Raw genomic sequence first — 13,625 nt, 5'->3', positions numbered from 1 at the left:
CGTACATATAGAAACATATAGAAAGCGTTGTACAAGAAGATGAAGTTGCTTTTCAAATATACAGATGGAAAGGGTTATATGTAGATTTAGTCTCTTTATCTGATAAAGATCTATATCTGAATATTTGTTCACTGTAAATAGTTTTTTGGGGTAGTTTATCTTATTTGAAAATTTGATTGATTCATAATGGAATTTATTCAGATTTTCCCCCTTGCTATTCTAATAGAAGTTGTCATTTCCCATCACAGCTCAATCTCCCATATTTTTTTTTTTTTTTGCAAAGTGCCAATGACAGGCTTTACCCAGAGAGCCACCATCGACCCTGACCTCAATGAGATCCATGTTCTCTCGGGCCTCAGTAAAGACAAGGACAAACGTGAGGAGAATGTTCGCAACTCCTTCTGGATCTATGACATCGCCCGCAACAACTGGTAGGAGACAGAATGATATATAAGTAAAGTCAGACTGATTGTTATAATTGAAAAAATAATAATGATACTCATAGATGTAATGATTTCATTAATGATAGCAGTACTAGTTAAGAGTAGAAGTAGTAGTAATCGTTGAGTAGTATCAGAGAAAGAGTGCACAAACTATGGGAGACAAAAATACAAACCTGGTAACAGTACATGTAATGTCCTAGAAATTCAAGGGGGCCAGTGGTGTTGTGCGTAATATGGCTGCTTTACTAATTATATCCGAGTTCCCATGCTGAAGTTTCCTTGGGTAGGATACTTAACCCCCAAAGTGCCCCTAATGGCTTTTCTGTCTGTGTGTCAATGATCTGATAGAAAAGGCATTGTGAATTGAAGAACTTTATGACTGTGTGACAATTACTTTTACAGTTTAGCTTAGAAAATTGGCATATATATGTAGTATATTTACCATTGGATTAATTGAGAATTGGTGTTTATGATTAAACCAGAACAGGTTTTCTTTTGAAACTGAGCGGAAGTTTTAACTTTTCATATTTCGTACCTGTGTGCGTGTGTTGTCGTCATTCCTCCTCAGGTCATGTGTGTATAAGAACGATCAGGCAGTGAAAGAAAACCAGAGCAAGGCTCTGCAGGAGGAGGAGCCATGCCCACGCTTTGCACATCAGCTTGTATATGATGAGATGCACAAGGTAACACTCAGCTCATTTGCACTTTTATATACTGCTCTCCGCATTGATTCACCAAGGCTTGAAGGCGGCGGCGGGCCACCACTGAAAAGTTAATGTCGCGGAAACCCTGCTCATAACACTCTTTTGAAGACAAGCCTCAGTTCAGCTTTCTAAGAAGAGATGGCATCAATATTGGTTGGTCAGTGTGGGTATTGTGGGAGTGGCCACAAACAAATTAGGTTATGGGTGCTGAAGGCTGTAATAATGTTGTAAAACTGTAACAGATCAGCTCAGTCAGCGACCCTTCAATGTGGCCAAGGGACAGATTTGTGTTCTCGAACGTAAAAAATATGGCCACCCCTTAATGTTGTCTGAGTGATCATATCTCAAGAGACATTGGATATACATTTGGATTTTCACATCTGATCAGATCAATAAGGACAGATGTTAATATCAGGTCTGAGCAGGATCTTAATTACAAAAAAACACATACGTGACACAAGTTCTATTCAATAGGATATGTAAACAACCTGAATTTAGTCCAAATGCAAATTGTTGGATACAACATTTTAGTTTAGTCATTGTGATTAGTCTTTATGTTTTTGTTATTGGGTTTGTAACTTAAAAGACTGATGAATAGAATATCGGTTTAGTGTGTATTTTCTGCGTATTTCCAGGTGCATTACCTGTTTGGTGGAAACCCTGGGAAGTCCTGTTCTCCTAAAATGCGATTGGACGACTTCTGGTCCCTCAAACTGTGTCGGCCTTCTAAGGAGTATCTGCTCCGTCACTGCAGATACCTCATCAGGAAATACAGGTCTGCTGCTTTTTTGATTTGAGGTCCCACTGACATCACACCACTGCTTTATTTGTCTTACATCTGATATTCTGTTATCAACATTCATACTGTACAATACTATCAAACAGATGGGATATTGTCTAGGGCTGCAACGATTCTCAAACCAAGACCAAAATCGACATCCAAGTGTCCAAAGTTTTTTTATTCCAGAAAGCAAAACTACGACAAGTCTGCCATCCCTACCCCACACCCTGGTGCAATGGCAGCCTGTTTAGCTCATATTACATTGCACCCGAGACACACTGCCTGCAGATGTGCCATGGAGCGTGTGCGCGTGCCCGCTTGTTTGCGCGAGTGGAAAGTGCACGCCCAATACAGTATAGTGCTGTTATTTGTGTACCTAGGATTACTTTTAACAAGTACATTTTATTTTCAATACTGCCAAATCATAATATACAAGACCTTACAAATTTTAGGGGAAAAAAGAGAGAAGAGAGAGAGACTGGGCACACTTGTGGAGCATCAGGTTTCAGCTCTGACTGTAGTTATAATGAAAACCATAAGAGTGTAAAGCTAATATTAAGGATAGCAACAACAATAACCAATAGCAACATAACTAAGGGATGGTTTTGATCCAGCCCTAACTATAGGCTTTATCAAAACGAAGCATTTTAAGTTTAACCTTAGATGTAGAGATGGTGTCTGCCTTTACCAAACCCAGAGAGAGAGCTGGTTCCACAGGAGAGGAGTCTGGTTGCTGAAGCCTCTACCTTCCTTTCCACTCTTATAGCTTTTAGGAACCACAAGAGAGCCTGTATTTTAGGAGCGTTTTTTAAATTTTATTATTAATATTCTACAGAAATAATCTAACTAGTTATATTATATATTAAACACTAAAGAAACACTGTAAGAAGGTCGGACAGTTACCCTTACTCAATATTATTATTCTGATATCTTATTAAGGTTATTAATAGGTTATATACATTTTCTTCTATCAAAGAAAAAAATAGGCATTTTGAAGAAGTCTTAAAAAGCGTTAACTATGTCTTAAAAAATGGTGCAAGAACCGTTTGGTAAAAATTTGAGTGAACAGTGCTTCAAGGTGGATGTGGAAAGAGAGTTGGGTCCGGCTGCTTTGCGGGGGTTCTGTGTCCGGAAGAGCCTGTTGACATCCCTGTCCTGGATGAAAACTGTTGACCCTGTGGTAGAGGGGGCAAGTGTGGAGAGTCAGAGACCATGCTGAGCTGGCATTGGTGACGCTCATGTACGGGGGCTGATGGGAGTGTCGTGGGGGATGGTGTCAGGTCTGTACCATTCAGGGTTCGTACGGTCATGGAAAACCTGGAAAAGTCATGGAAATTTGTTATATTCATATTTTCATGTCATTCCTTTTTAGGGATGGGCCTAATTCCTAATTGATCACTAAGAATTTCGTTGATGACATAATTTTTTCATCGATGAAACTATTGCATGTTCGTTATGTGGCAGGAGTTCGGAATATCCGAGTTGCCCTGAACGCAGCACAGCGGGGATGTTAGCAGCCTTGGCCTCATGTCCGCACACGGACCCTCAGTCCGAGCGTAGGGGAACCCGGACAGACCCGGGTCTGGGTGAGGGGTTCCGGGATTGAGGGCGTGACAACAACCGGACTGAGTGGTCAAGAACCGTCAAATCGAGTTAGCTCTCAGCGGCTAGCTGGTCTCTCATCGGGGCTTAAGAGTACAGCTGTGCATATTTTCAAGTGTAGCCAGTCAACGGATCCTGTTTAACTGCCACAAGAGTTTTTCATCTTTTAATAAAGACCTCAGGAAACACGCAGTTTTTTCTATTTTTACTGCATTTTAATATAGCCTATAAATAGTGAATTTTAATATAACAATATAAATTATTAATTGAAAGTCGATCGTTAATTCTCCCGACGATCGATTAGGATAATTTAATCGAAGGCCCATCCCTAGTTCATTTACGCTGAGTTTTAAATAATTCATAAGCTTTTAAAGAAATACGCTAAAAATATAAGTAGGCATACTTGGGTTTGTGTCATTTAAGGTATACTGTATCCCTTGGAATTCTCATTGTTAGTTTGAACACTACATTTTGTCACTTTTTCGCACATCGAGATTTCACAAAATGTTCGGTCATGGAAATTTGGTTCAAAGTTATTGAAAAGTCATGGAAAAGTCATGGAAATCAATTGGTAAAAATGTGTATGAACCCTGACCATTGCCGTGAGTGAGGGACCGAAGGTTTGTAGTGTGTGATCCATCTATGTCCCCTCCAGAGCTTAGAAGTAGAGTCTTAAAGTTGCAGTTTGTGGAATTTAGTGACATTGAGTGGTGAATTAGCATGTTGCAAGTGAATGAGAAGTGAGGGGTCCACCTCTCCCTCCCCACCCAAACATGACAGAGAACGTGTAGTAACCTGCAGTTTTCATAAAAACTCAAACGGTGTTTAGTTTGTCCAATCTGGGGTACTAAAAGAAACATGGCGGTTTCCATAGAGAGGACCCCCACTGATGTTAATATAAAGTATATCAATATAAAGTGCCATTCTAGGGTCAATTAAACAACAATATGTATAATTTAGATGAAACAGACTCGTGAAACATCACTAGGATTAGTTTATATAACATTTCTTTCAACATTCCCCTTTCACCTAAATCTTACAAGCTGGACCTTTTAAGCAGAGAATTGCTGTTAGAGTTCTCACTACTTTGTACCATTGTTACAAATCAAAATGCCTTTTCCTTCTGCAACCTTAACTGTCTGAGTTTGGTTTTGAAACAGGTTTTTTTTTTTAACTCCCCCTGGTAAGTGATGGAATACAGCAGTCCCCACAGAAGCTGATGTATGAACTGACAGCTTATTGGTATTCACTCAGACTTTTGGAAGTGAACCTCTTCCCTCACAACAGGTTTTGAGAGCTTTAATTTCTGCCTGTATTCGGGAATCAGGTGGATCATGACGTGGTCAGAGTGTCCCAGTGCAGTGCGGGGGCCGGCGTGATAGACTTCACTGTAGGGCTGCCGCGATTAGTCAACGTAATTGATGACGTCATTGAAGACGTCGACATCAATATTTTAAACCGACGCGTCGGACCCACACAAATTATGAATTTACCTTTTCAATTTCTAAAACGTTTCATTTCAATTCATTCTAACAAATTGACATAGGTTTAGCTAATAGGAAGCCCCAACGTTGGTATGTTATGGACCAATAGGAGGAGGCAATGAATGTGGGGGGCGGGTTCAGACACGGAAGTTGAGGACCCGAATAAAGATGTCAACATAACTACACAGTCTGTCTCACTCACATTATTAAGCAAACTCGACAGAATAGATGCCGAAACCAGCAACGCAGCTCATGTGAACCGCACAAAGGTTTAACAGGGGGGTGGATAGGTGGCGCCGGGCTTTCCTTGTCGCTGCCCGGTGCCAATCGTTTAGATTAATCAACGAATCGGTAAAATAGTAGACAGATTAATCGATAGAAAATGGTTGTGAGTGGCAGCCTTACTTCGCTGACTGTTGTGTAACAGTGATCCACAGTGTTGTCCTCTCTGGTCGGTCATTTAATAAATTGTGTTTGGGGAGTTTGTGGCTGAGATATCATGGTCAAAAAAGGACAGTAACTAAGGTGTCCGGGTATGTCCGCTCCACACACAGTATCTGGTTGTTGAGCGTGCACTGTGTGTGTCATGCTCGTTGGCCTGTGGTGGAATGTTAACACAGACCAGAATGAATGAGGCGAACTCACAGGGGTAGTAAAAGGGTTTACAGTTCATGAAAAAGGTTTCTAGAACAGGAGAGCAGTGCTGCTGAATCACTCTCACATTGTTGAACCAGCTGCTATTTGTATAAAATGTACCGGTCCTCTCTGAACAGCTGGAAGCCTTTTAGCTGCAGCGCAGAACCAGTGTCGATCCCCACAGCCCTGTCTACGTGAAACACAAGACAAAAGATCAAGAAAAGTTCTAGTTTGTTGCTCAGTGAACGCACGTTGGAGAGAAATGTTCCTGGAAGAGGTACTTTGTCCGCATCTACAGAGAAGCACAAGCACTCCAGCATGTCCCCTCTTCCTCCTGCGTTTCACTGAGTGAGCAAAGGTGAGCACACCTTGTCAAGAATGTCCGCTAATACCACGGATGGACAGGATGTGGCTGTAGGGTAGAGCGGTTTTCCTTCAACCAGAAGATTGGCGGTTCAATCCTCAGTATTCCCTATCTGCATGCCGTAGTAGTGTCCTTGGGCAAGATAAATGGCCTCTCATAGATCTCGAATGCATTAAATGTAAGTCGCATGCATAAAAAAGGGTCTGCCATATGACATGTAATGTAACATAAAAAAGATTGAAATCAGTCTGCTGGGTTTGTTGCTCTTCTCTGGTGAAAGAGTTAGTTCAGCAGAAAACGAGCTAACAAGCAATAGGAGAAATGTAATTTTTTCAGTCCTAGGTAACACTCGAAGCAAATAAAAATATATTAAGATCTGATTATCAATGCTGCTAAAACATTTATCGTGATGATGTTTTCCTACACTTGACATCTATTGCATTTCTGTCCGTCCTGGATGAGGGATCCCTCACATGTGGCTCGCTGAGGTTTCTACGTATTTTTACCCTGTTAAAAGGGTTTTGAGTAGTTTTGATTAGTTTTTCCTTACCCTTTCTGAGGGTTAAGGACAGAGGATATCTCTCCATCTTAAAGCCCTATGAGACAAATTGTGATTTGTGAATATGGGCTCTACAAATAAAATTTGATTGATTGATTATTTCTTTAAAAATAAATAAACATTTCATGCCAAGAAAGGCCTTCAACGTCACTATGAAATTGTATTACTCCTGACCTTTGTGCATGTTTGCCTTGGGTATGTCGCCATCTATTGGCTAGTTGCTGTCAACTGCCTGCTCTGTATGTTTATTATTGGTGTGTTTTGATTTGTCAGGTTTGAGGAGAAAGCCCAGTCAGAGCCACTAACTGCACTGAAATATCTTCAAAATGATCTGTCACTTACAGTGGACCACACAGACCCTGATGAGACCAAAGAGGTATGGAAATATCTCAAGATTTAAATTTTCCATGAACCTAGGGTGTCTTTACTATTACTTTTCAGTTCGGCTTTAGTTTTCAATGTGGATTTACTTTTTAAACAAAAGAGCTAAATGAAAGGATCAGAAAATACAGATAGAGGCGGAGTTGTAAACTGTGTATCAGAGCACCCACTGCAGCAGGAGTCTCATCTGTTCAGGAAGTTTTTTTTTCAGCAGTGTTGAAGATGGAAGTGACTCAGATTGTGTTGTTCTTTAGTTTCAGCTCCTGCCCTCAGCTCTCTTCAAGTCTGGCTCTGACTTCATCCCTCTGGGTAAAAACCCTGTCTTTGTTCATATTCAATGATATGTTATGTATGTCCAAATAAGGGCCAGAATTAGATCCAATTAAATTTGTTATGTGCATGTTTTACTTAAAAGTACTTTAAATTAGTATACTATATATATATATATATACTGTACCCTAGTTTGGGATAGACTTTGAGTGGGCGATAATACTAGAACATTATATTTATACAGTCCCTTTACCCTCTATCGTGTAAAGATTTAGTGCTGTATAAATAACATTGAATTGTTTAAAGGGGACATATTATGCCCATTTTACCACAAGTTGATATGGTTCCTTGGGGTCTTAATGAAATGTCTGTAACATTTTGGTCAAAATACCACAAGGATCATTTAAAACCGCACCTTTTTACCATGTCTAAAACAGCCCTCCTTAGATTGACCTGTTTTGAGTGCCCCGCCCCCCCTCACCTCTGACGGGTAGCAGCAACGCTACCCGGGGAGCCGTGCTCCCCTAGCCAGGGGGAGCCCCTAGGGAGCTAGGGGGAGCTAACGCAAGCCCGGCTCCCCGGCTAGCCGGGCCAGTGGAGCCCGGCTAGTGTTAGCTCGCGAGCTAACCGGGCCAGTGGAGCCCGACTAGCGTTAGCTCGCTCGTCCAAGGCCATGTAGCGAGACTCCCTACATGGGCATGGTGTGACTATGACGTTTATTTCGGTCGTAATCCCATTCGACGCACTCTAGCGTATTGTTTCTGAAAGAGAGGAACCACAACAGATCGCGGGAGTTGTTTTTTTCCAGAGTTTTTGGAACGGTAGACATGCCAGATACCCAAATTAACATGTAGAAGCACTACAGAAGTGGAATTTTCATAATATGTCCCCTTTAAGTTTCAGCCCTATGTTACAATTGCTGGAAGTGACTAACAAATAATTACAAAATACCAAACGTGTTCAAAGCTAAAAGAATGTGGCCAGATAAGCTACAAATGTGGTCTGAGTGATGGAGATCAAGTTCCATTAAGGATGCATTCACACATGTACACTTTCAACTTGTCCACTTGTTATCAGATCACTCCACCAGATCGTAGTGGTGGTGGTAGACCCCGTTACCATTATGGTCTGTATTTATATATCGTTTTTCCAGTCTTGATGACCACCTAAAGCGCGTCAGGGTTTTTTTTGCCATCTGTGTTACACATACATACAGACACAGTGGTATTAGTAGGTAGATAAAGCGGTTGACTCTGGTTGAAATTAACAGTTGATTTCCGTTTTTCTGTCAGGTTTCTCAGACGTGGACCAGACATACGCTCAGCGGACTCAGCTCTTTGATATGCTTGTCAACTTCTTCCCGGATAGTATGACCCCACCAAAGGGCAACCTGGTAGACCTGATCACCCTCTAACCCCTCCTGCCTCTCACACGCCACTCCGTACCCCATCTCATCACCCACTGGACTGACTGAACCCAACCCATGCACCTTATGGGACAGAGGAAACACAGACCTGTTATTTTTCTATTCCTGAACTTTGCTTGTGGGAGTAAACTTGATGTGGATCATCCCCACCTCTAACACACTGACTTGCTGCTGTCAGGCTGCATTAAGGCTGATGATGGTTATAAACACACACACACACATTGTATATATGCAGACTTCCACGATAACTTGAAGTTTGTTTTTCCCAGTTTTACTTGAATATTTCTGCCATTTTTTTCCACAAGCCCATCATAACCAAACAAAGCCAAAACAGTTTTTGTCTGACTTGGTTTTTGTTCCCAGAAAAGTTTTGACCAAATAGGGTATTTCCACTCATTTGTTTTTAGTCGTGTTTCTTTGAATGTTCCTCCTGAAAGGGATAATTCACAGAAAAATTAAAACTCAATCATTATCTAGTCACCACGAGGCCGATAGAAGGGTAGGTGAAGTTTTGAGTCCACAAAACACTTCTGGAGTTTCAGGGGGTAAACAGCATGGCAGCCAAATCCAATACAATTGTAGTTAATGTTGACCACTTCTTCAAATACAAAAAACAACATAAAATGCCTCCATCCTGCTCCTGTGGTGTCATCCAAATGTCCGTTAGCCCCAACATCCACCTTTTTCATCGAAAGGGCATCATTTAAACTGTTTTTGGCGTAAATGTCCTTTGACATCCTCCACTGGAGCCACATTCGCACAAACACACACTGCACACAAGCTCTCGGCCAAGGATGCCTACGGTAGCATCGCTAGTTCAGGTAGCATTGGCACTTCCGGTAGCAAACATTTTGACACCACATAACAATATGGAGACATTTTCTGTTTTTTTCTGTTGTTTTTTTACATTTGATGAGGTCAGTCGACAGTTACTTAAATTGTATTGGATTTGGCTGCAACACGGTTCATCCCTGAAACTCCAAAAGTGTTTTGTGGACTCTAACACCTTAGATCATGAGTAAATTTGTATTTTTCGGTGAACTATGCCTGTAGGATTTATGTGCTAAAGCATAAGATGATTTATGTTCAGGCCAGTTGTAAAGTCAAGATGCCAGTTAAATGCAAATTCATGGGTGTTTAATTCATTTTAAGACAGGACAGAAATCATTTAATAGGAAATAATTTTATTTATTTAATCTAACTTAATGTCAGCTCTCTTTTTCATGATTTCTGTAACACATGCCCCCATTTATAACAGAGAGACTGACGAGGTGCAACAAGGTATTGTTTGAACAAATTGGACTGGTTCTAAGAGATAAAGTTTAATATATATCAAAATATACATTTATATTGGTTCTGGGTGTTTTCCTTGTAAAATTTCTTTCCTCAGTCACTCATGGACAAAAGCTCAACTATTAGATGTCTAATGTTGTACAAAATATGTAAATATACATGTAAGATTATTTTCAAAGATTCTTGGATTGTACAGATCCTATGCTGGTTCATGCTCTTCTTTGTCCCTCTTTATCATAAACTGCGTCTGCATACAGTTACCTCCAGGTACTATATGTAATACTTATACTTACTCATCAGGAAGAATTTCAAATAACTGGTATGTGAGTTTTGATGAAATACTGGTAATAGGGCGAGAAGGTGTTTTAAGGTCTGTTGGTGTGTTGACATGTTTGTTCTGTATGATACAGATGTTGGTATTATTTGTCTCTCCACCGGCGACAGGCAGTGACCAGTGAACATGATATCTCAAGAAAAGCTTGAGGGTGTATTTTCTTCAAGTGTGGTCTCGGTGGCCTCACTAAAACACGTTTGTGGTTCGGAACGTATCATCTCAGGAACACCTTGAGGAAATTCTTCAAATTTGGTACATATTTTCCTTTGTAGTCAAGGATGAATGATTATCTTTTAGTGGTCAAGGTCATGGTGAGCTCATGACTTGTGAATGTGAGATATCAAGAACACCCATAGGCAAATTTATTACATTTTGCTAAAACATTCACTGTGACTCAAGGATGAGTCAAAATATTTTTTGCCTTGTGAATCCATTATCTGAAGAATACCTTGAGAGAATTCTTTTAAATTTGGAACAGAAGCTCACTTAGACTCACATATTAATTGATAAGACTTTGGTCCCCAAAGATCAAGGTCACAGTGGCCTTTTAAACATGATATGGCAAATCTCTTGGAAGGAATTTGTTCAAATTTCAAACATTTGTCACCTGTGTTGTGCAATAGTGCTTAACCCTTTGATACACAACATGGGTCAAAAATTACCCGATGGAGTTTTAATTGTAAATATCTTTGCAATAAAATTATTTCATCATTCAAAATTCCAGGAATTCCTCAATTAACTTGTTTTTGATCGTTACAAATTCTTATTTTCATTTGTCCTTCAAGGCTCCTATCAAATTCACACTTGCATAACTGGGTCATTTTTGACCCATGTGTGTAAACTTGATGTGGTAATACAAAAACTATTTTATTTCAAAAATTAAGACAATAAATTAAGAAAATAATGATTTGTGGTAATCAAAAACAAGATATTTTATTTAATACTTTGTAATATTAAATGATTAAATAAATAGATTTAAAAAGATATAGCAAAGAAGCACACCCATGCATGAAATAACATGTGAAATGAATACGGGTCGTTTTTGACTAGGGTTGAACCTAGTGATACAAAAATGATTTTTATTAAAAAAGTAAAAAAGGACAAATGAAAATAAGAATTTGTAATGATCAAAAACAAGTTAATTGAGAAACTCCTGGAATTCTGAATGATGAAGTTAATTTATGGCAAAGATATTTACTATTAAAACTCCATCGGGTCATTTTTTACCCATGTGTGTAAACTTGATGTAAAAATACAAAAAATATTTTTGTTCATAAATTGAGAAAGATAAAAATTAAAATAATGATTTATGGTAATCCAAAACAAGCTATTTAATGAATACTTTGAATATTAAATGATGAAATAAATTGATTTCCAAAAATATAGCAAAGAAAAACTCAGCTGTGCATGAAATAACATTGTAGGTCAATACGGGTCATTTTTGACCAATGTTGTGCAAGGGGTTTGCATAGCTTGTGTATCAAAGGGTTTAAAAGTGTTACCATAGAATGGTGTGCCTTTAGGCACTCAATAAATCTGGTTATCAAATTAAAATATAAAACATTAATATTTAAAATATTAATATTAAATCATAACTTTAATTGGTTAAAGTTCTCGCGGGGCACCACCCTTCATAGAAGGGAAAAGATAGACAATTTATTGATTTAAGATCAGTCTCATTTAGATCTAGGTCAATTATAAATCTCAATATTTTACCATTAAAGATTATATAATGAACAATAAAGGTTATGGAGTTCTTTACAGTGTAACGGTTGGCAAAATTCACTTATGCAATATTAATAACAGAACATTTGTGAAAGAAGAACATTTATTATGAACATAAAGTATAAAAACACAAATTACAAAACAACCAAACTAACTAACAAGGAGGTGTGTGAGTGTGTGAATGTAAATTAGCATGCTTAAAAAAATGGTCCCTAAGATAAGAGCCCCCCCCCCCCCCCCCCCCCCCCCCCCTTCTTCTGAGGTTGCTTTACGGCCGTTGCTTTACGGCTGAGGGGGAAGGTTTAACTAGGTGAGATGCTATGCGTGTGTATGTGTGGATGTTAATCAGATAATGAGTCAGGGACAAAGCCTGTGGCGAGCCTAATTAGCATTAACCTTCATTTAACTTATACCTACAACGTCACAGCATATATCAAACTTGTAAACACACAGAATTGAGTAAACAGTCTTGCTTAACATGTATAATTATTAAGCCCAGATTATGTTACCAGTCCGAGGGAAAGAGGAAAAGAAAGTTGCTGTTCAGTTTGCAGTTCTGTGACGTCTCCTGGCCTTGTGGTCGTAGAGTTCTGCATTCGCGATTCTGTCGAGCTGTGTGTTCAGATGCTGGTTGAAGTTTTTCTGCAGGACATCGCGTCGCTACGAGGAGTTTTGTAGAGCTTGAAGGGCGAGGAGATTTCCTTGAAGATGAGCTGGGAGCTGCAACTCTGACCTCTGGTTGTGGGTTGGATAGAGAAGGAAGCTGGATCAGCTAGGCCCCCCCCTTGGCGATGTAGGAGAAGAGAGGCTGGACAGCCTGCTGGCCATCGAAGGATTGTGGAGAGAGAGGCTGTAGCAGCCTTCCGTCCTTGGAGGGATGAGAGAAGAGAGAGAGATTTTGGGGAGACCTCTCTTTATATTGGCCCCGGTGACCTCACGGGTCTTGGACCAGAGTGACCAATAGGAGTTGACCCTGGTGGTTCTTGACACCTTTGTGAGACATTGTCCAGACCCCAGGACATGCAGCATCCTGTTACATCCTCTGGGAGACTGAGTTCCTTGACTTTCTAAGATCAATGGAACCTGTGGCATCTTGGGGGATTGAGTCCACTCCAGCACATGCGGCCTGTTTGTTTCAAGTTTGACTGAAAGGAGGCCTGTGGTTTGCACAAAAACCATGTCCCAACACCTGGAATCAAAAATGTACTAATTAGAAGCCAGTGGGCCAAAGTAACTATGACTTATGAGTCTGGAAAAAGAGAAGTATGTAAATTGAACTACTCTGGGTGATGGAGCCATACAACCACAATGTGGAAATTCTAGGTGTTTTTTTTTCATTTTCAAATCCATGCTGCCTAAAAAATGTAATGTACAACCGGCCTTACTCATCTGCTGGCTGATAAACTCAAAATCATCCATGTTTTCTGTGCAAATACAGAAACATGTTTTAACTCACTCAATTTATTTGACATCTGAAAGGAGGTACTGTCTACTTTCCTAAAACTCTGCTGGGCTCCCGCTCCTCAGTTTCAAAAGACAATTGTCTCCCACTTGTCCAATGGAAATAAATCAAGTATTATGGTGTAATTTTTAGAAATAACAAATATACTGCAGGAAACCATG

General features: G+C 39.8%; 1 protein-coding gene across 3 annotated transcripts in view; it reads left to right on the top strand.

Annotated features, from left to right (window-relative positions):
* mkln1 (muskelin 1, intracellular mediator containing kelch motifs) overlaps window positions 1-10,203 on the top strand; it is a 31,560-nt gene extending 21,357 nt beyond the window's left edge. For 2 of the 3 annotated variants that reach the window (XM_053415280.1, XM_053415283.1), the window contains 6 exons: window positions 284-431; window positions 1,012-1,126; window positions 1,783-1,922; window positions 6,847-6,949; window positions 7,209-7,263; window positions 8,517-10,203. In XM_053415280.1, the coding sequence (XP_053271255.1) occupies window positions 284-431; window positions 1,012-1,126; window positions 1,783-1,922; window positions 6,847-6,949; window positions 7,209-7,263; window positions 8,517-8,638 (683 nt within the window). In that variant the 3' untranslated portion in view covers window positions 8,639-10,203. The remainder of the gene's footprint in view (window positions 1-283; window positions 432-1,011; window positions 1,127-1,782; window positions 1,923-6,846; window positions 6,950-7,208; window positions 7,264-8,516) is intronic. The other variant, XM_053415281.1, reaches the window with a different exon arrangement.
* Window positions 10,204-13,625: the final 3,422 nt, after the last annotated feature.

Source organism: Pleuronectes platessa, chromosome 22, assembly GCF_947347685.1.
Source record: "Pleuronectes platessa chromosome 22, fPlePla1.1, whole genome shotgun sequence".
In the NCBI taxonomy this organism is placed as follows: Eukaryota; Metazoa; Chordata; class Actinopteri; order Pleuronectiformes; family Pleuronectidae; genus Pleuronectes; species Pleuronectes platessa.
The sequence above is the reverse complement of the archived record's forward strand: the minus strand, read 5'-3'. Positions and strand labels throughout refer to the sequence as shown.